At 41.5% G+C, this 27,473-nt stretch overlaps 1 protein-coding gene across 1 annotated transcript in view; it reads left to right on the top strand.

Annotated features, from left to right (window-relative positions):
- ABCC3 (ATP binding cassette subfamily C member 3) overlaps positions 1 to 27,473 on the top strand; it is a 47,682-nt gene that overhangs the window by 15,324 nt on the left and 4,885 nt on the right. The window contains exons 5-26 of the mRNA XM_066332437.1: positions 1,381 to 1,506; positions 2,329 to 2,390; positions 3,525 to 3,656; positions 7,686 to 7,904; positions 10,184 to 10,361; positions 11,102 to 11,263; positions 12,219 to 12,311; positions 13,607 to 13,810; positions 14,994 to 15,140; positions 15,538 to 15,625; positions 16,419 to 16,485; positions 17,626 to 17,752; positions 18,064 to 18,240; positions 19,085 to 19,252; positions 19,978 to 20,161; positions 21,054 to 21,159; positions 21,839 to 21,992; positions 23,968 to 24,175; positions 24,937 to 25,247; positions 25,967 to 26,166; positions 26,275 to 26,401; positions 27,317 to 27,418. Coding sequence (XP_066188534.1) covers positions 1,381 to 1,506; positions 2,329 to 2,390; positions 3,525 to 3,656; positions 7,686 to 7,904; positions 10,184 to 10,361; positions 11,102 to 11,263; positions 12,219 to 12,311; positions 13,607 to 13,810; positions 14,994 to 15,140; positions 15,538 to 15,625; positions 16,419 to 16,485; positions 17,626 to 17,752; positions 18,064 to 18,240; positions 19,085 to 19,252; positions 19,978 to 20,161; positions 21,054 to 21,159; positions 21,839 to 21,992; positions 23,968 to 24,175; positions 24,937 to 25,247; positions 25,967 to 26,166; positions 26,275 to 26,401; positions 27,317 to 27,418 — 3,342 coding nt within the window. The remainder of the gene's footprint in view (positions 1 to 1,380; positions 1,507 to 2,328; positions 2,391 to 3,524; positions 3,657 to 7,685; positions 7,905 to 10,183; positions 10,362 to 11,101; positions 11,264 to 12,218; positions 12,312 to 13,606; positions 13,811 to 14,993; positions 15,141 to 15,537; positions 15,626 to 16,418; positions 16,486 to 17,625; positions 17,753 to 18,063; positions 18,241 to 19,084; positions 19,253 to 19,977; positions 20,162 to 21,053; positions 21,160 to 21,838; positions 21,993 to 23,967; positions 24,176 to 24,936; positions 25,248 to 25,966; positions 26,167 to 26,274; positions 26,402 to 27,316; positions 27,419 to 27,473) is intronic.

Below are 27,473 nucleotides of genomic sequence, written 5' to 3'. Positions count from 1 at the left end.
TTTTTTTATCTCTTTCCCTTCTGCAGTCATTTGCTTAAATGGAGATAGATAGTAACCAAGAGAGGACACATTTTAATATGTAAAGTTCCTTTTCTACTTAAGCAGCTTGGCCACATTAGGCAGCTCCATGGGCTTCCTTATGTCAGTGCCTGATGTGCTGAGGACAGCATTTTGACTCCACTGGGGCTAGAAATACAGAGAAAGTTGGAGGGAGAGGAAAGAAGCCTGGGCTGTTATGATTCCTGTTTGAAAACATAGCAGATTCTCCCACAGTAAGAAACTCGTTGAGTTTTTCACCAAAACAAATTTCACTAAGTAGGGCAAGGCAGATTGCTCCAGTGATTAGATCATCAAAGCCTGGGAGAGAAAAAGAGTGCTTGGAAAACATTAGGATTAGTGCTTCTCCTCAATGAAATCAGTGTTGATTCTGTTTGGTGATTTCTTGTTTTTATTCTTGCTTCTTTGTGATATTAGCAGCATTATCCTGTTAGCAAGGATTTTCCTGTAGCAGGCTGTTGTAAGTATTCCAGCAGAGATTGAATTAAACCTTAACTGAGAGCCTGGGCAGAACTTTGTCAGATAATAGCTGCAATCTGGTGAGACCATTTCAAGCACCACTTAGAGGCAGCTTTAATAAGTGAAAATATTGGACTATCAATGTTTGAATCTGTAATCATCTTGAAATTGTGGGTGCAGAGCCTTAGAACAAGTCTGGGTAACATTTCTCCTCCTGTGACTGCCCAAGACCAAATATTCCTTCTCTTGCACTTAAGGTTTAAACGTTTTAAGTGAACAATGAGAACATTCAGAATGAGAACATTCAGAACAGCATTGGGGCATGAAAAAGCTGTATAAAGGACATACCCTCACAGCAGGAAGTTTTAGGTAAACTGCAGACTCATGGTTAGGAAAGGAAATATCTCTAGGTGGAACTCTTATTATGCAATGCAGTGGTTTTTCCGCAGTTTCTTCTGCAAGTATTTAACACTCACTGCTTGTCAGTGACAAGGTATTAAAGTAAAAGGATGTTCTCTGATCTGGGTTGACAACTCCTATGCTTAAGGCATGGTTGTGCAAGAACCCCCAGAGGTAATTTAAAAGGCTGTTATGTAGACCTGATTCCAGAGGATGTCTGCATGCAGTGAGGATGTATAAACTTCTTTGAACCTGACACGATTTAATGAAAAGCTTGAAGATAAGCATGTTCTTAGGCACTTGTCAGAGTAAAAGCATACTTTTGTGAGATAATTCCTGCTAGGAACTGCTTTGCAGTATTCAACTGTAGAGGAAGAAAGGAAAAGAAGTGGTGAAAAAGGAGATAGTATGGGGAGCTTGGAAGTGCAATAAAACAATCATTTACAGTGTTTCTTTTCCCTCTAGGGCCATGTAAATGAAAGGTTCAGGTTTACCACATTTTATATCTACTTTGCTTTGATAATCATTGAGTTGATACTTTCATGTTTTAAAGAGAAGCCTCCATTTTTTTCTCCTGTTAAGACAGATGCTGTAAGTATTTTTCACTTTGCTTTATTTGGATTTTACAGACTATATGGTGTTTTGAGAGTTCCACTGAGAGAACTTGTACATTGAAAACAGCTTTGGAATGCCACAGAGATGGCAGTACTTAGTGACCCTCTTACAAAACACTGGGTATGGAGATTAATTTGGGGGTTTGGAGTCTTTTTCTATTATCTGTGTCATTAGAAATTGCTTGAAGCTGTGTAATGAAAGCAGATCTCTTGCTTGCTGCTTCACAGCAGTGTAAATGATATTTACGAGCCTTGAAGTATAATAATAATTGTTATTATATTATATTAAGAGGATTTTTTTAAGATTTGGTGCTCTACTTGCTTAACATTAATCTCAAATGAGTGAAAGTCTATGAGGTTTGTCTTAATAAATGAGTTCTATATGGGTTGAGAACAGATATGAAAAATCATTAATAACAGATTTTAGTAGTGTCACAGGTTAAATTTCTTCTCCAGTTCAAAAATAGTCTCTATAATTGGATTTATATTTCAACCAAGCTGAGAGAGAAGCTGAGTTCATGTCCTAAAATGAACATCACAGAAACTGCAGAATAACATTTCACTTTATAGGTGTGATTTAAAGGCAGTTTATGAAGCAATTTTTAGATGTAAAATGAGTTCAGTGTGACATGGGAAATTATATAAATCAGTTTTATGTCTCATTAGGACATAGGTACATACATGTAATATGCCATATAATATGCCAAAAATTATCAAAATAGACTGCTGTCATATTAAAGTAATGGTAAATGTCTTCCTTTATTTCTTTTCGGTTTTTCCCCCCATAAATTCATTATAGAATCCATGTCCAGAGTTAAATTCAGGCTTCCTGTCAAGATTGACATTTTGGTGGTTTACAAGGTGAGTTTTCTCTACAAGCTGAAAAACCCAAAACCTGCTTGTGATCTGTGTTGTACAGAATGAGCAGTACAGAGATTTTCCTTCTGTGAATAGTTCACATTGGATGCTCTTTCATCCACAATGGTGTCAGCACTTTGAGCATTGCCTTTTTAGAAACACAGAGCCCAAACTTTTTCTCTGCCAAGTATGGCAGCAGCAGTGTCATGACCAATAGGATGTGCAGCCTGGCTGTGCTCAACACATGCTGGAATATAAACCAAGAGGTAGCTCTGTGCTCCACAAAGTAAATTGTGGCAGCCTTTCACCCAGCTGAGGGTGCATTTTGTTTCTTGTTGAGGTTTATGGGTGAATGCTTTTTTATGAGGACATTTTCTGTGCCAAAGGGAAGGTAATCTGGGTTAATGAGCATTAAGTGATTGCCACCAGCTGAGGCCACAGACAAATGGTATGTGTATCAAAGATGCATATTTGAGATTGGGCTTGCTACTCCATGATTAAGAAGTGGAACAACTGTCAAAGGTTGTGTTAAGACCCAGTTTTCCCACAGTAGTTGGATATTGTCATCCTTCCATCCATGTAATTTTATTATCCTGGTAACAGCCCTGTAAAGTTTTTTTTAGTGAGAGGATGAGAACTTTCTAAACTTCCAGAATGTTCAGCTTCCCCAGTGAGATTCTTGGCAAATAGGATGTTTGTATCCCTAACAAAATTCCCCTTAGAGTTGAGAACTGTAGTTTTCAGAAAAATTTGATGTTCCTTTAACTCCAGTGAGCTCCACTTTTGCATTTTGTTCACCTCTGACAGTTATTCCAGATCAACTTTATTATTTTCACTTCTAAAGCTTCACTGTTACCATTTAACACCACAATTTCATCCAAATGCTTCTGGTAGTTGGTTTTTATTGTCCTTTTTCTGAAGTGCTGTTTTCAATAAAATACACGTAATTAGAAATACATCCTGTCCTTTTCTTAATTGCAAACATCAATAAAAGGAACAAAGGGTGGTAATTATTCTCCCATCTCTCTTCCTGTGGAGTATCTTCTTGCTTTTGTTAGCTTAATAGTCCTAGAGTTACTGGCAATGCTTAAAGTACTGTTTTCCAAACTGAATTGGCCTGTTTTTCTCCATGTGCAGCATGGCAATTCGTGGGTACAAAAGGCCTCTCGAAGACAAAGATTTGTGGTCACTGAACGAAGATGACATTTCAAAAACTATCGTGCAGCAACTGACTAAAGAGTGGGACAGAGAAAAAGCAGAGTGCAAACAGTAAGTGCATGAACGAGTTTGCAAACTTGAGAGATTTATCTGAGTCCTTTCAGCGTTCATAAGGTGCTCATCCATGAAAATAAGCCAACTAAAAATACACCTGCCACTTCAGTCTTTCTGTTCTTCACTCACTAACAGTCAAACTTTATTATTTTAATGTGTCGTGGCAGAGGCAAGCAGGAGCCCTGTGGGGCTTGTGTGCCATCAACACACTTTTTAGGTGCTTAAAATCTCCGTGGGCAGGTGGTGCCACTTCCCATGTGGAAAGAGGCTGGAGATGTGTGAGGTGAGAAGCTGTTGAGTTGGTTGGGTTGTAGAAAATTAACAACTTTTCACCACTGAGCTGGTAGTTCTCTAACTGCATAATTGCACCCCTCCCAGGCACGGTGGAGCACAGCTTCTGGGCACATAAACCAAAAGGAAATTCTCATCATCTCCATCGTGAGTTTTGTGGCCTGGCATTATTTTTAGCCTTAAGGCTCTCAGGAGTGAGCAAGTCTTCACTTCCCAATAGTGAAGATAAGAAACTCAAAACATGTGAAAGGCAGGAGGGGAAGAGACATTCCACTTCATTGCTGAGACCCTGCTGCTGTTGCTTAGAGAACTAGCAGCAAAATTGTCCTAGTTTCTGAGTGGAAATGGGATGAGGGTCAGAACTTACATACAGTTATACCTGTGCTTGAGAGGATTTCCTTCTTATTGCATGTTCTCTGCTAATCTAATCATTAAAAATTATCTATTGTGCAACTCTATTTCCTTCTCATACTATTTGGTGTGTCCAAAATGTTTCCAAGCAAATAGATGTGATAATAGTGTGTTTCAAATGAAAAATGTCAATGAAGAGGAGGCCTGTGCTTCCATTTCCTTTCATTGTGGAGATTTCTTCTCCATGTGGAGGCTTTCCTCTGTTCTCTTTTGTGCATGTCCTTGCCAAATTGGAAAGACCCTATTGTTTGATAATATTAGGAGAGAATTGTAATTTTCTTGGCAAGGCTAAATATGACGTGGAGAGTTCTACTTTGCAGCTAAAATCTGAAATATTTCCAGCACTAACACCAGCAGCTGTCAAATAGTGCTCTGTGTGGATGTGTTACACTTCTGCTTCGGGGTTTATTTTGGGTTTTTTTTTTTTTTTTTCATTGTCTTAATGTCTGTGTGGTGTCAAATAATGTGCTTTGTCTGGGTTCTGGTCTTTTTGCACAGACATAGATCTTACTCCCTCAGGCTGTTTTACAGCAAGAGCATAGCCATCATGCAGGAGTGCATGGGGTCCAGGAAAACTTTTACTAGGAAACCAGAAACGGTGCCTGGAGTTTTGTCAGGGGAGTCATTGTGTTTTGGAAACTATTCATATAAACTGGGGCCAGTTGGCAATGAATTTAGCCATAAATTATGAGTCATATTTAGCTCAGGTAAAATTTTGTGGCAACTGTATTAATGATTCTAAGATGGAGAAAAGAGCAAAAACAAAGCAAGTCACTGTACTCGAAATTGCTGGGTTTCATGGAACTCTAAAAGCTCTGCTTATTCTTCAGTTTTAAGTAGATATTCTTTATTACTTCCTGTGAAATAACATTCGTGGTAGTTGCTTGTGAGACATTGTAAATACTTTTTCCCCCCTTTGAATTCTCATTTAATCTGCTCTGAGCAAGCTTTTATGGCATTAAACATGCTGTGTCAATTTGTACATATGTTGAAAGTGTGATGAAAAATATTTGTAGTGTACATAGTAGTAATTTATTTTTAAAAACTTAATCAATTGCAGGTCTGACATAGCTAAAGCTTTAAACTTGTTTTGTGTAGTGATTATCACATTTCTGTTGTTCCCAAACCTTTTTTGTTTCACACTTGTCTTGTGAGTTACTGTTAAATTATCACTCAAGATTGATTCGTTTCTAGTGAGTTACAGGAGAGATCAGCATGGATTTAAAATGTTACTATAGATAACACACAAAAAGCACACAAAAAGTATTTTTCCTTTCTCTTTCTGTCTTTGCTTATATAGCTGAAGTTTCTACTCACTCCACTTACTTACTGGTAAGTGCAGTTTCTTCTGAGAAAATCAGGGATGGAGGAGAGCTGGAATGCATTTTTCCTCATTTTTAGTTAGCTTCTCATTTTAGAGACTGTTTTTATGAAGATATGTTGAAGATGCAGGGCTTTGTCAGCACCATTGAGAAACAGTGTCTTTTCCCATGAGATAAATCACTACCTATTATCTGCCCTGCTATAAATAATGGCAACCAGACACATGCTCTTTGCTTTGATAAAAAGCTGGGTGTGAGCAGTCCCACACACTGCTGGAAACCTGACCTTACCTAACTGCAGGTAGCAAACATTAAAAGTGCATTTTCTTCCTTTGTGACTCTCAGCTGCAAGAGAAGCATTGTTTTGCTGTTAGCTCAATGTAATAAACATTTTTAACAGCAAAAGTCAGGGGCAAGCAGTCTTGTTTCTTCAAATCCTTCAATGAGTTTAACAGTCTGGTTGCCAGAAAAACAAGGCTTTGCTCATAAACTCTCCAGGTTTGTACTGGAAGACAAAGACAACACTGTTTGTTCTTGTCTGGGGGGAGAAAATATAGTCTGATTTAAGTTCTCCCCTGCCCTCAAGCTTTATTGCAAGGACTTTGGGATTTGCAAATGGCTTTTTCTGAAAGGATGTGGACAAGTTTATACATGTGGACTGTTAGCCACAGTGATCATAGTGAATGTTCTCAGGCTGTTGGAATTATTTGACTCTGCAGCTTGTCAGCTCCAAAAATCCGCACAGTCTTTATGAGAAATCATAAATTCAACCTTGGTAGTACTTACAAGTTATTTTTCAAATGCCTTCTGGTAAATATTCTCTCTTTCTAGGGTGTCTTTGCCATCTGGTTTTTCTTGTGAAGCTTGTTTACCCCAGATTAATTTCCTTCTCCCTGTTTCACCTGGACTTAACTTTCCTGTCTGGAAATCTTTCTCTAGTCCCATAGCCCCCAGGAAACAACAGCAGTTTGATACTTTCTGGTAGAAGAGTTGCCAGGCTGATGTTTGAGAGCAATTAATGGAGGAAATTGCCAGAGCATACCCTTTGTTGACGGGCAACAGAAGTCAGGCACCCAAATCCCAAATCCCAAATGGACTTCTACAAAACATACCTGGAGCCCTGGAGAGCAGTTTGAGCATGTTGGGCCCATTCTTCTTCAGTCAGTCTAAAAGAGTATGTGAAAGAGTCACTTTTGTTAGCTTATTTGGCAGATGAAGAGAGGCAAAAAGTATGACAGGAATCCTAGAATCCTAGAATCATTAAGGTTGGGAAAAAACCCTACGATTACTGAGTCTAATGGTTAATGAAATGGTTGCAAACAGGGTTTAAATGCCTTAATTGTCAACTGAGTAAAATTTAGATACCTAAACCCAAGGTTTCTGTACTGGAAGAATCTGGACAGCTGTGGTCCAGATCTTGGGGATGGCCCAGCTTTGAAGGTCCTGTGGTTTGTACTCAATTTCAAGTTTCCAGGAATGCAAAACTTTGTGTTTTGAGGGTGCTGGGCCTGCTGCCATGCCTGTCTCCCCAGGAGGATTCAGTTCTTCTTCTCTGGAAGCAGCTGTGTGATTTATAAGGGTACAGGTTTAGCACAGCTACTGATTGAACAACAAACACAGGCTCAAAAGTAGATGAGTGTGCCTTTTGTGGGATGTCCATAGCACTTCTTTGAGGATTCCTGTACAAGAAACTGGAGGTCCAAAGTCAAGTCTGTCCTCTGAGGAAGTCCAGCCTTCCTCTCCTTCTACTTTGGGCCACATTCTCATTCCATGGTGATTGATTTTCTGGCCTGTGGATTGCACCCCATAAGTACTGTCGAAAAAAGGAAAAGAAAACAAGACTCAATTGCACAAGAGTGGCTGATCCTGAGCAAACCTTGATGGTGTTGGAAGTCTTGCTGTTGGTCAGTAGCAGAGGAGGGTGCAGACTTTTGTGCTGTTCACACAGGGCAGTGCCATTCTCGTTGTCAGTTGTCTCCTGTCACTTGTTTTGTTTCCCTAGGAAAGAGGATGTATCATACATGAAGAAATCAAACCATGTGCTGAATCATGTTGATGGCGGCCCAGAGGAAGCAGAAGTCTTGATCAGAGACAAAAAGCACAATAGGAAACCTTCCTTTCTCAAGGCTTTGTTGAGGACCTTTGGGCCATATTTCTTAATCGGCTCCTTCTTCAAGCTGATACAAGACCTACTCTCTTTTGTCAACCCTCAGCTATTAAGGTTGGTTTACTCTGTGAGTAGTTTCTACGTGCAATCTCTGTGGAGGCTTGGCTTTGGCACAGGGCACTTGTTTTTGAAATGTAGAGTTAGTTTTCCTCACAGTGCCACATGTGTATGCTCCCTCACCTTCCCCCTGCAATGCCATGGGACATGAGTTCTTTGTTGTGGGCTCAGCTGTAAATTGGAGGAGCTTCACTGAAATGCTCCATTTGTAAATCTCTCATCACCAGTGGGCAGTTTTGAATGGACCTGTTGCTCCGTGATTCAGTCCAAAGCAATTTCTCCCCATTTCTAATGGATTAGCTGTGAAATCAAAGTGAAGCACTGCTGTCTGGATCCAGTGGTCTCTGGACATCTGGTATCCTCATGTGTGGGTGGTGGGCGCAGCTGTGGCATGACTTGGTGTGCAGATGTGTGATGCTCCAATATGTGGTGCTCTGGCCATGCTGCTGTCATCTGGGAAAGGTTTTGGACCATTTAGATGAATTCATGTGCTCTTAGTTGTGTTCAGCAATGAGAATGTGAGAGGCACGGTTGCAATGAATTTCCATGTGAAAGAAAATGATGGTTCTGTTAAATAACAAACAGAGAATGTGATCATGAGACAAGTGGTCTATCCTCAAAGTCTCTTAGTATGAGGAACATCTCTACCTCCCATCTCCATGGGGGTCAGCTGCTCAGCCTGATCCATAAAGGAATTATCACAGTCATCACATTTTTTTCTCAATTAGTATTGTTCTTAAAGTGAGGTATTTGCCAGATAATCATTAACTAGAAAAAAAACAATAGTGGAATAACCAGCATTTCTACCTAACAATTATTAATGGAAAAGAATATAGTCCTGTTAATGCATGAGAGAGGAATGGAGCTTGGATGTGGGTCACAGGTGGATGTAGGGAAAGGGAGAAAAGAAGGCTCTGCTCCTATCTGAGTATCTCTTAAAATAACCTGTGTTTTGAGATCATGTTGTTCTGTGGGTAGTTTGTGAAGGAAACCAGAAATTTGCTGAAGAGGGTCTGGCCGACTATGGTGACATTTAATAGCTGACAGTCTGTCTTCTCCCAGAGCCCCTGCTGAGGAGGAGGCTGCTGGCTGCCTCCTGAGAACACATTAAGTGTAACCTATTCTGGGAATTACTCAAATTTGCATGAATTCCTGAATAAGTTTCAGTGATATCTCAAGGCGTATTATGGTGAATTTCTTCTCAAGTCTAAATTCCTGCAGTCTGGGAAAATGCCCTTGTGATGGTAAGGGAAGATGAAAAAGCCATGACTGTCTGGCAGACTGAATGTAAGACAGTTTTGTGTTTCTAAAAAGATTGGTGAATCCCTGGGATACCAGGAAGAGGTTTTCCTGAAGCTGTTCCCTTTTGTAGCATGAATGAATGAAGCAGTGCAGAAATATGATTTCTCTGGACTGGAAGAAGAAAGACACAGCAACCTCATGCTTCTGGTACAAAGCTTTGGTTGCCTGATTTGTAGTTTCCAGGTGCAGTTTTCTCCTGCTGATTGTTTGAACTATGGAGCCAAATCTCTATTTCTCCTATATTTTGACAGTTCAGCATTCTGGTCAGTAGGCTGAAATCACAAACGTGATTTTTGAGAGCACTGGACATGGCCCTATGTCACTCTGCCTGTTTGCTGTGTGTCAGTGTGCAGCTCTGGCAATGAGAGCAGCTGTGAGGAGTAAAAAGGGCTTATCAATAAAAGATGCTATAGCCAGCTTAATGGTACCATTTTACAAAAAAAAAAGGTATAAGTGGAGGACTCTTTATGCATCCATCCAGGAGAATGCCTTTTAATTTAGCTATTTTTTTGTGGGAAAACACCCAGGCAGAAGCACTCAGGCTGCTTGAAGAGGATTTCTGTAAGAAGCTGGTTTTGCCTGCTCTGCTGCACTCCCTTTCTCTGTCCTATCCTTCACCTCTTGCCCTGGGGGGGCTGCCTAACCAGAGCTCAGACAGTGCACCATGTGTTTAAACCCTGAATCTCAGGGGAAACCAAGAGTTTCCCTTCCTGTTTCATTCCAGGCTCATTTGCAAATGGACTTTCTCACTGGCAGAGCTGCAGGTTTTGCTGTTGGATGTTTGCAATGTTGTTTGACTGAAATCATAACTCAGCCTGTGTCCTGGAGGGCTGTTTGCTTTTTGTGGTTAGGGAGAGGATGTGGCAGGATGCTGTAGCTGAGAGAAGCTGTGTTATGTCCTGTTAAATTTGTTGCATGGTTTTAAATTTTTTTGTTTCTTTTTCCTTTTCCTTCCCTACTCTGCTGACAAACAGTGTGTTAATTGGCTTCATTAAGAACAAAGACGCCCCAGCCTGGTGGGGATTTCTGATTGCAGCTCTGATGTTTATCTGTGCTGTGCTGCAGACACTTGTCCTTCACCAGCACTTCCAGTACTGCTTTGTCACTGGGATGAGGCTGAGGACTGGGATCATTGGGATGATATACCGAAAGGTAAGGCTGGAAGCATTTTGTGGGCTGGAACACCAGCCAGGCAAGTGTGCTCAGTTCTGACATATTATGGGAAGATCAGGCATGCTGGAGAGGAGTAGCCTCCTGGAATATAAAAGATTAAAGGTTTGGTGAGTTTTTAGGTCTACCTCTTTCATACATTACAGAATTTTCCAGTGATCAGTACTGCAGTATGGGTATTCTGGTAGGTTACTAGACATACCAATACTGGTTCAGTTTAAATGCTGAAAGAGGAAAGACTTAGATTAGATGTAAGGAAGAAATTCTTGCATGTGAGGGTGGGGAGGCCTGGCACTGGGTGCCCAGAGAAGCTGTGGTTGCCCCATCCCTGGAAGTGTCCAAGGCCAGGTTGGATGGGGCTTGGGGCAACCTGGGATAGTGGAAGGTCCCTGCCCATGGCAAAGGGGCTGGAACTTTAAAGGCCCTTCCCACCCAAACATTTCACGGTTTGGAAGAGGGATCCAGGAGAAAAGCATGTTTATGCTTTGAGTGGATCAGACCCAATGAGGTTTCCTTCAGAGTGCTACACACTGCTTGAGCTGGAGATGCTCATAAGCAAAACCATTTCATGAACTCCTGTTCTTTGGGAATCAGGAATTGATGTAGGTGAATTTTCTTTTTGAAGACACACATTCTTGGACAGTGTAATTTTGCTAATAATTGAGGGTTTATTCTCCATATGTATCAAGACTGTGAGTGCACTGAAGCTCTCTCCTTGTCAGTCCTTAGCCATCACAAACTCGGCAAAGCGCTCATCTACTGTTGGAGAAATTGTCAACCTGATGTCAGTGGATGCCCAACGTTTCATGGACCTGATGACTTTCCTGAACATGTTGTGGTCTGCACCACTCCAGATATTTCTAGCTTTGTATTTCCTCTGGCAGGTACAGACATTGTCACGATTCATATAAATGATGTGCAGGTTCTTTATTTTTTTTTTAATTTGTCAGTTTGATCCTCCACTGCATTTTTTACAAACTTTAAGTGTTCTGTCCTGTAGTAAAATAGCTTTAACTGCTATACATCCTCACTTAGTGTCTTAATTATTTTGTTCAGCTGATAGGATAGATGGGCATTTGGACCAGAATGTTTCCTTTGTCCTTCCCCTGTCCTTACTCCACTTTGATGAGCTCAGTCTTGGGACTCTTGTTCCCGGTAGTTGATACAAATGAGAGCTTGAGGGAAATGTTTTAGAGACCAAACCAAACAAAAACTTGGACACAGGAAATGTAATGTGTAGAGATTATATCCTGCTACATAAAGAAGTTTTGTGCAAGTCAATGTGAAATAAATCTCACCTGGAATAACCATAATTTTTCTTTTGCTACAGTGACATTGTTTCAGGTTTATTCCAGGTTCAGTTTGAGCACTGGCTTTCAGACTTGTTTCTGTGCAATTAATGTCTTTTACTGCATAAAACAGTAGCACCAACTTAACCATATTGATTTGGACTCAAAAGCCATTAAATTGCAGAAGCTTTGAGTTACTGCTCTGCTGGAAGCTGAGTTCTGGTAGCCAGCAGTTTGTATGCTTATACTCACACTGAGGGTACTGGGTTAATTCCATAATTACAGTCACCTTTGTCAGAGAAAAAAATCGAAAGAAATTCCTATCACCAATACGATAACAACAAGGAGAATAATTGTTATTGTTTTTCAAAGTGGTTTCTGTCCTATTTTTCTGTCTCCTCTTCACAGTTGCTCTGTGGAACCACAACACTTGACTGGGACAAGTTCAACTTGTCAACATTGATTTCTGTTTCTATCACTTACTGTTGTTTTAGTGCTGACTATAGAGAACACTCAGGTACAACAACTTACTCTTTCTTTTTAAAATAAGACTTTAGGGGCTTCTGTGCTGGCTGGAGTTGCTGTGATGGTCTTACTTATTCCCTTTAACTCTGCAATAGCGATAAAAACCAGGGCATTCCAGGTAAGGGACCAGCAGAGGAGGTAATGTTATATGAATTGGCAGCTGTGCTATGAAAAATGATGACATCAGGGGTTATTAATAGGATGCCACTTGCAATAATGAACTTATGAGTAAGAAATGTACTGTTATATTTAATAACGGTATCATCTTGGATACTTTTTCCATAGTGAATTGAATGCAATTTAAGGGAAAAGTATGTCATTGAGCCAGTGGCTTCTTTATACCCCTGGAATTAGCAAGAGGTTTCTTTGTCTCCATATCCCTTCACCTGGTATCTTCCTCTGGGAGTATCTAGAGAAAGACAAATAAATGCTGTTCTTTAACCTGCAAATGAATGTTTTCAGAGGTGGCTGCTAAAACATGATTTTTTTTTTGTGCTAAAAGCCAATGTTGATGTTCACTCCTAATGAGGTGGGCCAAATTTCATTTATTATCTTAAGATAAAATAATGCTTTATTCCTTTCTTTGTAATCTTAGTTGTCTCTAGTCAGGTAAAGCTGAAAAAAATACCAATATAACAGTGCTCTCTGGCTTTGTGCTAGAAAAAAAGTCTAACAATTGGCTTGTGCTATGCAGCTTATCAGACTGTTTGGAAGATTAAAAAGGAAATAAAAGTCAATCTGTTGGAGTAAAAAAACACCAACAAGGGTTGGATATAAATTATGACATTTAAACACAACCTTAGTAACAGAGTGATATTATTATATGCCTTAAAGAGACATACAGGCTTTTTAAATCTCTTGGACGCTGACATGTTAGTAGTAACATTCCTTTTTTCCCTTGCCCATTATGAGATGCTACAAGCTGCATAACTTGCTGTGCATATGTGCTTGAATTTTGTCTATAAATTTAAGCAGGGATGTTTTTATTTTAATAACTGAATTAATACATAGGAAAAACAATCCTAGGAATAGCACACTTTTCAAGGGATAAGAAATAAAACTGTAAACAAGGAAGCAAAAAACCTGAAGAAATCAAAGGAAATGGTAGGGTAGCATTTTTGTGAAGTGGCTGAACCTTTCTTTAAGATGGTTTTTAAAAATATAGCTCTTAAGAGTGAAAATTAGTTTTAAGCTTTTGTACTCTGCTTTCCAGGCATTTCCTTTGATTTCTCCATGTCTTTGGAGGTAGATTTTAACTTGCAGAATAAGCTCATAACAGTCTGGCTTTCTGTAATTACCTTTTGCATCCTCTTCACAAATAGCCTGAGGGCCACTACAGCTGTGAGACATATGTTGAAAGCTCTCCTGCAGTCTTGGCTGTGACTCTGTCTCCTGTGTTTATCAATGACCCAGGTGGAGCAAATGCGATACAAAGACTCCCGCATTAAATTAATGAACGAGATCCTGAGTGGCATCAAGGTGCTGAAGCTCTATGCTTGGGAACCATCCTTTTCTGAAAAGGTCCTGGAGATACGGAAGAATGAGCTGAGAGTTCTGAAAAAATCTGCCTATCTCAACTCTGCGTCCACCTTTGCCTGGATCAGTGCACCCTTCCTGGTAAATTCAATTTGCATGGCTCTCAGCTGTACGAGTGCACCCTTGAAGGATAAGTCTGAGGCTTTCTGCTTGTTAATGCATGTAGGAATAAAATATAAAGTTTTTGGAGAAATTCTTCACATGCTTTGATACAGAGCTCCCTGTTCTCGAGAGCCTTTTTGTTAATCGGTATTAAAGTATTTCGTGATAAAGCCTGCCAGTGGAAGCTGGGAATAGCTGTCACAAGAGAATTTCCAACCACTTCAAAGTACTTCCCATAACAAATTGAAACTAGAATTTGAAACCTCAGAAAGATCTGTGAACAGCAAAAGGAACTGTAATTGAGTCAGCGAGGACAATGTCTGTCTTTAGCTCTCATTTCTACATTTGTGTTACAGTCCTCTGCTTGTTTTAGTGAGAGAAGGAGTTGTTAAATTATTCTACAACTCAAAAAAGAGATTGATATAATGTGAAAACTAAAGCCCAAATGATAATGTTACCAACTCTGAAATGCTTTTTCCTCAATTTTATCTTTTCCTCTATTTTCCACTTGACTGGACAGTGATCCCTTTTGCAGAAAGGGTTTTGGTGAATAAAACCATTCAGATAAGTTCATGGTCAAAACTATTCCCAGACAACTTTTCTCGAGATCTAAGGCCCAGCCCAGCAGGAATGTTCTGAAGAGCCTGGAGGTTCTGCCCTTTTCATAGCTCCTTAAAGTCACTGCACTTCCTTCAGTGCACATTCCTGTTCCTGCTCACTGTGAGTTTGCTGCACAGGATGGTACTTCCACAGTGGATAGCCCCTGTCTACAGCAAGCCAGCAAATAACTTGGATTTCACTTCCTTCACTAATGATTAGTGAATCTCATTTGCTCTGCCTGCAGTTTACAATGGGAAAATTTGCTTGGGTGGAGCTGGAAGAAACCACGATAACGGCTTTTCCTTTTCATTTATCCACGTCCTGTAGTTCACCTCTTGAACCTCTTAGTTCAACTGAATGTAGCCACTAGAAACCTGAAAGTTCTTTTGTTCTATGTGTCCTTTTTCTGTACCAGCTTGTCCATAGGACTTGTCATTCTTAAAGCATGTTGAAAAGTCAGAAATAAGGCATTATTTTTCCAAGATGCCTATCAGGATTGAGTGCTTTTAAAATGTCAGAATATATCAGATATCTCACAGTAGACTCCCTTTCTGGCTTTCAGGTAGCACTGACAACATTTGCTGTGTATGTCTCTGTGTGTGAGGAGAATATCCTGGATGCAGAGAAGGCTTTTGTCTCCCTGTCCTTGTTCAATCTCTTGAAGTTTCCCCTCAGTATGCTTCCACAAGTCATTAGCAACATTGCACAGGTAAGGAGGGCCTGGAGCACAGGTTGTTCTGAAAAACTTGAACAGAAAGAACATATCCTTGATTTCTGGAATGCAGCAATCCCTTGTATCTGCCTGTTAGCTGGTTATCCTTTTAATATCCTTTCTTTCCTGCTATCCTGCATTTGGAAAGCCTGGTATCTTCTGAGTGAGCCTATCTGTGTGAATTTTGCTTCGGTCAGATAAACTCAGCTTGGTGTGAGAAATTTCACAGTTGAAAGCTTGAATCTCAGCATAGGACTCATTGCAGAGAAAGAATGACTCACTGCTCAGGAAGCCCGTGGGGGGAAGCTCAAGGCATTGTGCATGCTTTCTCAGTAGTAAGAGCACTAAGTCCTCATTAAAAGAATGATGAAATAACGCCGCATTCTTTTCTTAGACAAGCATTTCCCTAAAGAGAATTCAGCAGTTCCTGAGTCATGATGAACTTGATCCAAATTGTGTGGAAACAAAAGTGATTGCACCAGGTAAAGATGTTGCTATTTTTCTAAACTGTGCAAATGCAGCAGACGTGTCTATTTTGGACTGCTTGAGCTATGAAAAAAGGCAAAAAGAAGACAACAGTGGTAATCTTGGATTAAAAAAAAAAAAAAAAAGGGAAGAAACTGCTGCTCTGAAAAGTGTTTGGTGTTCAGGCTGTGTGAAAATAAGAAAACTCTCTGGCCATATTTTTGAGCTGGTTGGGCCTCAGTTTGCATCTGCAATGTACCAGATGCTAACAAAACTGAATATGGAGTGCATCCACTGACTATGGACAGCAAGAATTGTTCAAACCTTTCACACTGCACAAATGCTCAAGAACTTTGTGAACAGTTTTGATTACTTCTGTTCAAAACTATATCCCCAAACAATTGAGCAAGCCAGGTGTAGCAAGCAAAAAGCTGCAGAGTGTCAAAGTGAATCTGATACATCAGAGTCAACAGCATACAGTGATCTTCTACTGATTTGAAAGGAGTTTCTGAAGTGAAGTTTAGGTGATGCTGAGCAGCTCATGTTGGGAGCAGCCCCACCAGGACAGAGTGAAGCAGGGCATCTTTTCAGCTCCCTCCATGTGTCAGGTCACAGTCTACAGCTGAAGTTGCAGTCAGTTATTTTCACTCTGAACAAGCCTGTCTTGTGACCCACAAGAGCCTGTGATTCTCATGCCAGCAGAAAAGGGAAGTGCAGTGTGTGTAAATAAAGATCCCTCTGTCAGCCCGTTCTCAGTTGTGCTGTTGTGAGTAACACATTTCCTGCCCCTCTGTTGTGTTTGCCACACAGGCAATGCCATCAGTGTAAGAAATGCGACGTTCAGCTGGGGAAAGGAGCTGAAGCCAACGCTGAAAGAGTAAGATTTCTTTGTGTAGTTGCAATACAACATCTACCTGGTCTCTGGCTCTTGGGAGGCCTTTTTGAAAGGGGTTTGGTAGAAACCATGCATCACATGTTAGCATCTCTTCTGCCTATAAAACATGGAGCTTGTGCCTTGTTGTCTTTAGGCTTTATAGAACAGGGCTGTAAGGCTTTAACTCCACAGCAACCAGCATAAAATAGTTACCTATTGAAAGACAGGCTCCATAAATTCCTTAAATAGGCATTTTTTAACTGCATCATTGGACAAATCAAATTGATCTCATGGATTTTAAAGACAGTTGAGATGTCTATATTTGGACCTAGGTGTGCCAGCAGTGGTCTCTTCCATGAAGAGGCTTGTTGCAGGTTCATCCCTGTCGCAGTGGAAAGACCATGCCCAGACTGTAGGGTGTGAATGTTTTGTGCATTTGCCTATTTGAATGAATAGGAACAAAATTTGCCTGGAAACATATATACCTTCTGTTTTGTATCAGGATCTATGTAAACAGAAGTTTGTCTTGGTTTCATTAGGGAAAAGCACTTTGGCAGCAAAGAGACTGTGTCCATCAGTCATTTTTATATCAGTTCACCTTCAGGACCCTAAAATAGTACATTTAAGAGCATGGTGGGGAAAACAGTAAAGGATTTTAATTGGGGAAGTCCTGTTCTTCTTGTGTCATTGTGAACCCTATTTACCAGCACAGGGAATACAGTTCTAAAGTGGTTTGAACATTTTTAGATGGGATATATTCACTCACTACTTTTGTACAATTGCTTTTGGTTTTAAAATTAAACCCCAAAATACTTCTGGAACATTGTCTGCTTTCAAAATGCTGGTTAACCCAGTTTGACTTGCTGATGGATTGATAGAACACAGCCAAGAGTCTTAGAAGGCTTGTAAACACAATCCTACTGCTTTCGCAACCAGCAAGGTAGATTATGGTGGGGTTTTGTTTGCTGCTCAAGTTCTGGTTACAGTTGATTGAATGCCAGAGAGGGAGGAGAAAACCAGTGACCAAGCTTTGCTTATTATATCCCGTCAGGCTGTGACTGTGTATTTCAGCCCCGGTTTAAAGACCCTTGATGTCATTAGTAAACTAATGTTTAATTAATTTCCAGCCTATTTCCTCCACAGTATAAATATGTTGATCCCCAGTGGTTCTTTGGTTGCCATTGTTGGCCATGTTGGCTGTGGAAAGTCTTCTCTGGTGTCTGCTCTCCTGGGTGAGATGGAAAAGCTGGAAGGAGAAGTGGCTGTGAAGGTTGGTGGGTTTTTTATGAGACCATTTAATGATGGTAGGGAAATGTGCTGCTTTTGCCTGCCCTTGATTAGAATGCACCTCAGGCTCCAGAGGGAATTCTGGTTGCTCCTCTGGCAGCTTATCTGCATGTTTGAGTTTGCCCACTTTTATATGAAATTACTTCCCTGGTTTGATCAACAATACATGAGCAGTTAGGACACGAATAATGTGAATGTATAGAAAGCAGGAAATATATATGTGGTGAGTATCATTCACTCAGAGGATGAATTCCTGCTTGTTATGAGTCAGAGTTTTCTCTCTCCTTTTTCTAGGGTTCTGTTGCATATGTGCCTCAACAAGCCTGGATCCAGAATGCCACACTGAAAGATAACATTTTGTTTGGCCAAGCTCTTAATGAGGAAAAATACCAAAATGCCCTGGAGGCCTGTGCTTTAAAAACTGACCTGGAGGTACTGCCAGGAGGAGATCAAACTGAGATAGGAGAGAAGGTAATGTTTCTAGGTAGATTTTTTTTCCAAGTCAGACCTGCCTGGTGCTTCCTGCTCTAACTAAAGAGAGAATACTGTAAAGTCAGCACTGGATTTGATTTGATCTTCACAATGGCATCCCTGACACAATCAACACCAAAACATGCAGAGCAGTTCTCCAGAAAGCACTTGACTTGAACTTTTTCTTAACTTTAGGCTTGTGTGTACTGTGATGCAGAGTTACACATCCAGCCCTGGAAAATCAGAGTATCCTCTATTTGTCATGAATTGTAAAGGTGCATCTGTCCAGAATCACTGAAGGTTTTCCTTTTCTTGTAGGGATAAAAAAGAAAAGAACATATGGTTGTGCTTCAAGTGAAAAAAAAAATTATTTGATCATCTTTTAACACATTTTAATGAGAAACATTTACATCTGTGTTTACCAACAAAGATACTCTCTTTTTGTAGGCCACTAAGTTTGAGTTAGATTTCATTAAGTGGCATGGAGATGAGGATTTGTGTGTAAAATGAAAGATGTGGAAGATATTCCAGGTGCCACAGCCCTGCTTTGAAATTTGCATTTCACATCCTGGTTGACAGTTTCGCTTTTTGTAGCTTTGTGCTTTAACAGCTCCCGTTAGGAGCCTATTAAAAAGAGACTCCATCTCTAGAGATTGCTGGGTGAGTGGAAAATCAGGTAGTGGACAGGCAGATCTAGAGGCATTCTGTGCCTGTCTCTGGGTGGGTTCTTCTCTTCAGCATCTCGTGGTTCAATTTAGTACTTGAGTGCTGGGCCAGATGAGAACCACGAGGAGTCAGAGCTGCTGTGTGACACAAAGTTTTGTTGTCTCCTGTCTCCCTCCAGGGCATCAACCTGTCTGGGGGGCAGCGGCAGCGTGTGAGCCTGGCCCGTGCCGTGTACAGCAGCTCAGATATTTTCCTGCTGGACGATCCCCTGTCTGCCGTGGACTCACATGTAGCCAAGCACATCTTTGACAAAGTCATTGGCCCAGATGGGGTCCTGAAGGGAAAAGTAAGCTGGGGTTTAGATACTCTTAAAAAACACACACAAACTCGGGACCATGGAAGCTCTTTTACCACCCAGGCCTGAGTGCCAGCTCATTCCTGAATTTTTGAGTGTAGCTGGCCATGTGAGTACCTTTCCTCACAACCCAGGCTGAGGTGAAACACTGCTCCTGCATGCCCAGGAACGCTGTTGTCTGGTCAGAACATGTAGAGGCAGAAACCTGCCCTGCCTTTTAAAATCCTTCCCTTATGAGATCTCAAAAATACAAGGCATGTGCTGGAACATGCACAGGCTTGGTGGTGTTGTTTGTCAGGGGCAGTGCAGCCAGGAAGCTGCACCAAATATGGATGTTACAGTGGACTTTGGCAACAACAACCCAAACTGTGGTGGCTTTGCTGCACCTTCCACCCCTGCTACCATCTTCTCAGATCATCTCAGAGCTCAAAAGGGAAAGGCTGCAAAGAAAATCAGCATAAGGGAAGGAAGGAATGATAATTCAGTGTGTTTACTTTCCTCTCTGTTTTTGTCAGCAGTAGGAGCAAACTGAGTTCATGTACATAATTCCAAGCTGATTTACCTAATGTGGAGAGTGTTATTTCACTGGGCATTTCACCTTGACACAATAATTCATTCCTTGTTGCAAAAGCGTGGTAGTATTTGCCTTGCTGAGTACTGTCAGTCCCCACAGTGCAAATGAGGGATATGTGGTTTTTGTTTTTTTTCCTGTTCAGACCCGAATCCTGGTGACCCACGGCATCAGTTTCCTACCTCAGGTGGACCATATAATTGTCCTGGTAGATGGCAAAATTTCTGAAATGGGATCTTACCAAGAGCTACTGAAACAAAACAAGGCCTTTGCAGAATTCCTCCGGAATTATGCACTGGATGAAGACATTGAAGAGAATGAACCAACAAGTACAGTATTGTTTTTTCTTCAAACATGTCTTTCTCTGTCAAAAGGATTACAGATATTTTCTCTGTAAAGTGTCCCCTGGTTCGTCATGGCAACCTGGCATTTGCCTTTCTATACTACCATGAAAATTACTGTCTGTGGACAGGTCTGTATTACTGAGAAATCTTTTCACATATTTCTTTCAAAATTTCATGTGGTTTGTTGTAAAAGAAAGCAACTGTTGTCTTTGAAATTATTTTGAACTTGGAAAATTATTTTACAATTAGAAAGGTAAAGCTCAACAGTACCCAAGAACAAACAGAGCTTGCTATGAAAGGGGCTACCTGGAGTCTGGTATGTTTTCTCTTTATATGTGGTTGGGGTATTTTTTTCACGTAGCCAAAGTTCAAATGACATTTTAATCTTGGGTTGCTTTTCAGCTTGGTTTGATTCTGACAAAATGATGCAAGATAAAAGCATTCTGGTGAATGTTTCCCCTGTGTGGTAGTGTTCCCACGCTCTGTTAATACAGCACTGCTGCTCTCCAGCCAGGCAGAGGAACAGGCACGGCACCTTCCAGCCACAGCAGAGGCTTGCAGAACTCTGATGTCACTCCCCCAGCCCAGGATCATACTTAGAACGTGCCCCTCTACCTGAATTTAGCTAGAACCAACTCCAACACTATTGCCTGGCATTCTGATGGGTTAAAGGGATGTGATAAAAATGCATTTGGCATCCAACCCGCCTCACAAGATCTTTGCAATTTTGTTAGGAGAAGTGATGCACAGAAGGGATATAAGTAAAGCACTGTGATTTTCCCACGGGGGTTTTGTTTTTCGTGGCTCTTCCTTTGTAGAGCCACCTTTTTCTGTGCTTTTCTGTGGCAGAAGACTGAGGTGGGATCTTGTCTTGCAGTGCTGGAGGAGGAAGAAGTGCTGCTGGCTGAAGACACACTGAGCATCCACACAGACCTGGCTGATAACGAGCCAGTGACAAACGAGGTTCGCAAACAGTTTCTTAGGTAAACATGAGGCCCTTGTGTTTCCAGTCTGTGTCTAGGGTAAAAAACATCTTTCAGGTGTCAATGCTGCTTCTCCATCTGGGCTTCAATCTCTTCAATTTCCTCTCGTAAATAAATTGGTTTAATATCCTTTTAAAAATAAATATGAACACACAAAGATCAAACATCTATTCTTTCAGTCTTCTTTTAAGTCTGGACTGAACCAATTTCTAAAAGCAGCTCTCTGGTTCTCAGGTAATATCACTGTGTGTATTTACCCACACAACAGTGAACTGCTGCCAGATGTGTGATAAACAAACCCCTTGCATTGCACCTTTCCATTGGGAGCCTTGGAAAATCTTTGATGGTTTTTATAATCATACCCATAGGTGCTGTCCAGCTGCTGCTGATATGAAAACAGAGAAGCTCAGGGTTTAGTTTAAAATGTCTGCTTTGCCACAAGGCCTCTAAAGGCCTTTCTCAAAGAGCTCAGGCTCTGCCACAGAGTTTCTCAGATCCTGTATTTCTGACATCCCTGAACATGCAGAGAGGTGATAGAAGCACCCACAGCTGTGAATGAGGCTGGCATGGGAACTTAGTGGAAGAGCTGGGAATAAATCCAATTCACTACACCCCAGCCTTGCCTTAGCACTGCCACAGTATGCCCTTTTTCTCCTAATGACTCCTTTGTTTTAACTAGGCAGCTTAGTGTAGTGTCTTCAGAGGGAGGAGAATGTTCCAACAAAATGTCAACGAAACGAAGAGTCTGTGAGAAGAAGCCAGCAGAGCCTCCTCTTCCAAGAAAAAATGCTAACGAGAAACTTATTCAGGCTGAAACCACTGAAACAGGCACGGTATGGTTTGATTCCCTCCTCCCCTTTTTTACCTTTTTCTTTTGTTTGTAAAAGAAAATCCCCTTTATTTTAACATTCAATCCAGGTCTGTTAAATGTGTTGTATAAATCATGACTGCAGGCTTTAGGCATTAATCTAGTGGCCACTAATCATTCAGATTAGGGATTTTGGCAGAGGTTTTGGCACCTAGCTTGCTCTATATTCTTAGGAGAACAACAACAAAAAAAAAAACACGCCCAGAAAAAGAATCTCTTCCAGCTCCCTGCACAGTCACCCGATACTGCAGAGCCCTGCAGTCCATCAGCCCTGCCTTGGCCTCGTAGAGCTTTCAGCACTGTTGTTTTTAAACTGTTTGGACGGGGCTGAGTCCAGCTGCAGCACTGGGTTACCCGAACCAGCCGCTTCTGGGTGCCAGTGTTGCTGTTCTGCCTAAATACCTGCCAGCCCAAGTGCTGCTGTGTCCCTCGGCCTGGCCCCACGGCAAGCAAGGCACAGCCCAGTGATGGATATCACCTTGCTGATCCTGTGGGTCTTGGTTAGACCTCAGGTGATTGTTGGCCATGGCAGGAGAAAGGAGGAGGTTCAGCCAAGTGGGTTTATTGTTCCCATGGCGGACACAAGCAAAGCCCAGGGTGTCTGGACCAGCAGCACCAGGAGCTCCTGAATGCAGTGACTCTTATTTGGGGGTGGAACTAGGGATGGGTTCAGCCAAGATCCAATCAGGAGAAACAGGGAGCAGCTCTGAACATAATGGACAGTCACAGAGAGGTGCAGGGGGGAGCCTGGATCCTGTCCAGTCACTCAAGCCTCTCCCTGGAACTTTCCAGACGCAGCAGTGGCCCCGAAGTGACAGACGGGACCCGGGAGCTATAATTGTAATTGTAATTGACAGGTAATTGTAGCAGGGAAGAGCCCAAGGGGAGTGAACCAAGGGGGAGCATGTAATAAACCATTACAGAGAACAACATGTGAATTAAACATTAAGTGAAACCAAAAACGTGCCACCACACCCAAGTACAGAGCACTTTGTGCTCAGAGGTACAAAGGGGCTGTATCCCTCCTGAGTAGGGCCAAGGAGAAAAATGAGAACAAGAAAAAAGGTGATGATAACACAAAAATAAAAGAAAGGAACAGAAAGGAGCAGCAGGTGGAAGAGGAGCAGGGAGATTTGATTAAAAATGTCCCTTCCCTCCACTTCAGAAGGCTCAGTGTGTCCTGTTTAGTCTTGATAGTACGTGGTGCATGGCACAGACCAGCTTTTCCTGTGGATTATTTTAGCCTTCAAAGTCCCTAATCAACAACACTTGTTCTCTTAATTATTCCTTCTTACGCTTTTTTTAAGGACTGAGTTTTGTCCTGAGTCTCTGCTTCTCTGCCTTTTTGCGCTACCTTAGAGATACCACCTTTACTTATTGCCATAAGTATCGTCTGTTTATGTTCTTGTTGGGGTGCATTAGCATTTGGTACCTCATTTAAATTGCTGTGGAGACACAGAGTGGAGGCATGTTCAACACTTTTTCCTTAAATAGGCCGTTTAAAGTAGTCTTGAGTATAGTACTCCTCTGAGTTGCTTCTTCTGCCTGAAAATCTTGGCTCCTATTCTTATTACCCATCTTTTGCTGCTACTTGATCTGGCTTCTTTCTTTCCTTTTTTTTTCCTCCCCTCTCTGGCATAGTCTTTAAAACTAAAGTCCCACAGAAGTCATTAAATACAGATCCTCATCATGGAGGAGAAGAGTATTTCAGAGAGGTTTCTGACTTGTTTTGAAAGCCATCACCCTGACAGGGAGCTCAGCCAGATGAACCTTTCTCTGTGGTGTTCAGGAGTTCGGGCAGCTTTGAGTTAGGCTGTGTCAGAGTGTGTTAAAGTTTTTGTCAGCAGTTCCTCTCACAAAGAATTTTTCTATCCTGTAATTCTCTCTAACCTCCTTCTTGAGTGAGTTGTGCAAACCAGCTTTGTTGTGTGATTTTGCAGGTAAAGCTCACGGTGTTCTGGCAGTACATGAAGGCTGTCGGCCCTGTCATTTCTTTGGTGATCTGTTTCCTGTATTGCTGTCAAAATGCTGCTGCCATCGGGGCCAACGTGTGGCTCAGTGACTGGACCAACGAGCCGGTAATAAATGGGACTCAACAGAACACAGCCATGAGAATTGGGGTCTATGCTGCCCTGGGCCTCTTGCAAGGTGAGGGCAAGTAAAATCATCATGCCCAAATGTTTAGGAGTGAGATATTAGGTCAGAAAGCTGTAGCACCAGTTGCTAGTGGTCCAAAAGGATGGTAGGTTTAGATTACACGTTATGAAGAAATTATTCACTATGCTGGAGGTGAGGCCATGGAACGGGGGTGCCCAAAGAAGCTGCCCAATCTCTGGATGTGTCCAAGGCCAGGTTGGATGGAGCTCTGAGCAACCTGGGATAGTGGTGATGGGGTTTGAAATGATGATCTTAAAGGCTCCTTCCAACCCAAGCCGTTCTGTGATTCTATGAAAATTGTCCCCCAACTCCTATCCTGACCAAGGGAACTCATGTCACCTGGAGCTTCACAATCTAAGCTCAGCCCAACACTTTAAACTTTGTTGTGAAGCCCTGGAGGTGGGGGGTTGAACAGGTGATGTGGAAGCTTGAGAGAGGAAAATTGGAAAGAAAACATGAAAATTTCAGTGCAGAAGGGGATGAAGGGTTGGAGTGGAGTTGTACCATTAGAACTTTGTGGAGGCTTGTGGAAAATAGAAAGAAGATACTTGTGTGTGACAGAATGGTGAATCCTGTGGATGTTCCTGTGCGTTAGGCAGCAGTGGATGCAATGCTGCTGATGTGCATAGGAAGACAGGGTGGGCAGGGAATAAAGTGAAGCAAAACAAGCTTGGAGCACAACAGGAGCTGCCAAGGGTCAGGGAGCTGTGAATTGTGGACATCTCGGGATAACACCTGCTCCTCACTGCCAGGCCTCCTAGTTCTGATCTCCTCCTTCACCCTGGCCATGGGAGGCATCAATGCTGCCCGGACTCTCCATGCTGCGCTGCTGGAGAACAAATTCCACACCCCACAGTCCTTCTACGACACCACCCCGATCGGGCGAATCATCAACCGCTTCTCCAAGGACATCTACGTCATCGATGAGGTCATCCCACCCACCATCCTCATGTTCCTGGGGACGTTCTTCACCTCCTTGTCCACCATGATCGTTATCATAGCGAGCACCCCGCTCTTCACCGTGGTTATAATCCCACTGGCAATTCTCTACTTCTTTGTTCAGGTAACTGGAAAAATGTGTGACTACTATTGCAATTATTCCACTCCTTTTCTTTTTAAGACAAACAACATTTGATTTGGGGAGAAATTGAAATACCTGAAGTAGCTGTGTGTTCATAGAAACAAAACTTCTTTCAGAAAAAGAAATTTCCTGCAAGATGTGGCCATGAAATAGATAGACATAAACTTTTTTAGCTTTTAAGTAATAAAAAACAAGCCTACTGCTAGAGGCAGCACTGCAGTGCATGTTAATGTATTAAAGTGTGGATATGTTTGACATACTGGTAAGTTTTCAAGGTAGTGAGGAATTAAAATGTTGAAAATAGAAAGCACCAATTTTATTGATTTCTGAGCAATAATCAAGCTTATTTTACAGACTGTAAATAGAGACCTGATAATGGAGGTGCAAATGCACAATTTTTTTTCTTGGAAAATGAGTCTCCTACAAATAGATTCATTCTGCTAAATTATATTAACTAAATTTAAAGGGACATAGATAAATTAAACTTTCAGTCTACAGAAATTGCAGTTACCAATACTCTTTTGGGGAATGATGTAAAGGTAACTTTCGTGATACTCTTCTTAATTATAGACAGTATTTCAGAGGGTTGAAGTGCATTAGTAGCAATCTCCTTTAAATCCTTAACCTAAGAAATTCTTCACTGTTAATTTAAAAAGTGAAATTATTTCATGAGCCTTTCAATTTCTTGTGAAAAATGGCAGCGATTCTATGTCGCAACCTCCCGCCAGCTGAAGCGCCTGGAGTCTGTGAGCAGATCCCCCATCTACTCCCACTTCTCAGAGACTCTGTCAGGTGCCAGTGTCATCAGAGCCTACAGGAGAGTGAAGGCCTTTGTGGACATCAGTGATCTGAAGGTAGATGAAAATCAGAAGTGTTATTATCCTGGCATAGTGTCAAACAGGTAAAACGTCATTTCTTGTTTCCGCTCAAATAACTCTGTTTGCAAAATTATTTTTAAAAAATCCCAGGCAACTTTTTCCCACTCTGTTTACACCTGCATTCTTCCCAGGTGGCTGGGCATCCGAGTTGAGTTTGTGGGGAACTGCATTGTCCTTTTTGCTGCCCTTTTTGCTGTGCTTGGTAGGAGCAGCCTGAATGCTGGCCTGGTGGGACTGTCAGTGTCCTACGCGTTGCAGGTATGAGTTACAGCTTTATTGGGGGGGTTACATTTTTGTAGATGATGTGGATATATTAGCAATAATCTAAGTGCTTGCTAAAGCTGGAGTTAAAAAGGAAATAATTAAAATGAGTAGTGGGATGTTTGGAAAACAAAGATTCACAGTGAGTGCTGAAATCGTCAGCAAGCTCACATGAAGGAGGATCTCAGGGCACTTAATGAGCATCAAGGCTGTACCCTCAGGAATGGAACATGGGAGATCCAGGAAGTGTCAGAATATCAAGAACCGACCATTTGAACAGCATCAGTCCTGCTGTGCAGCACACTGGTGTGTCTAGGTAATTACAGGCAGATCAGTAAGATTTATAATTAGACAAGGCAAACTGTACTGACCCAGACTGTGGAGAATTGAGCAGATTTAATGGCCTCACTCTTGCCAGAAGCATTTTAGATACCATCAGTGTGCAAAGTTGCTGTTAGCAGTTTTCCAGTGAAACACATGATTTGGGGAATGACTTCCATCCAAGTTTTTTTGAGAGGGCCAAGTGCTTAATCAGCAAGAAGCATCATCATATGCTTCTTCACCTAAGCACTTGATAATCTGTATATTTCTTGTCCCAGTAACTGTATTAACTTTAATGCAAATTAAACTATCTCATTTGTAACATTAATGTGAATCCATGTCCTAATAGCAGTGTCTGCTGTTGTTGGGATTTTTTGGGGTTAGGTTTTTCTGTGGCTTTTTTTGAGGGGATTTGGTGTTCCGTTCTCCTTGGGGGTTTGTTTGTTTTGGGGGGATTGTTGTTTTGGAGGGGGTTGCTTTGGTCTTGTTTGGGGGAGGTTGTTTGTTTTGAAGTTTTGTTTTGGTTGTGTGGTTTTTTATTACATGTGTTGTTCCTCTGTGGGTGATATTTTGTTCCTTGTCTCCCTCAAGGTGACCTTGTCACTGAATTGGATGGTCCGAATGACTTCTGAACTTGAAACCAATATTGTGGCTGTGGAAAGAATAAAAGAGTATTCAGAAACTGAAACAGAGGTAAGCTACCATGAGTCCAGCATGCTCAGAAACAAGCTGAAAATTCTAATGCACA

The sequence above is a fragment of the Sylvia atricapilla genome, chromosome 18 (assembly GCF_009819655.1).
Source record: "Sylvia atricapilla isolate bSylAtr1 chromosome 18, bSylAtr1.pri, whole genome shotgun sequence".
Classification (NCBI taxonomy): domain Eukaryota; kingdom Metazoa; phylum Chordata; class Aves; order Passeriformes; family Sylviidae; genus Sylvia; species Sylvia atricapilla.
Note: the sequence above shows the minus strand (reverse complement) of the source record. Positions and strands in the feature narration are given on the sequence as shown.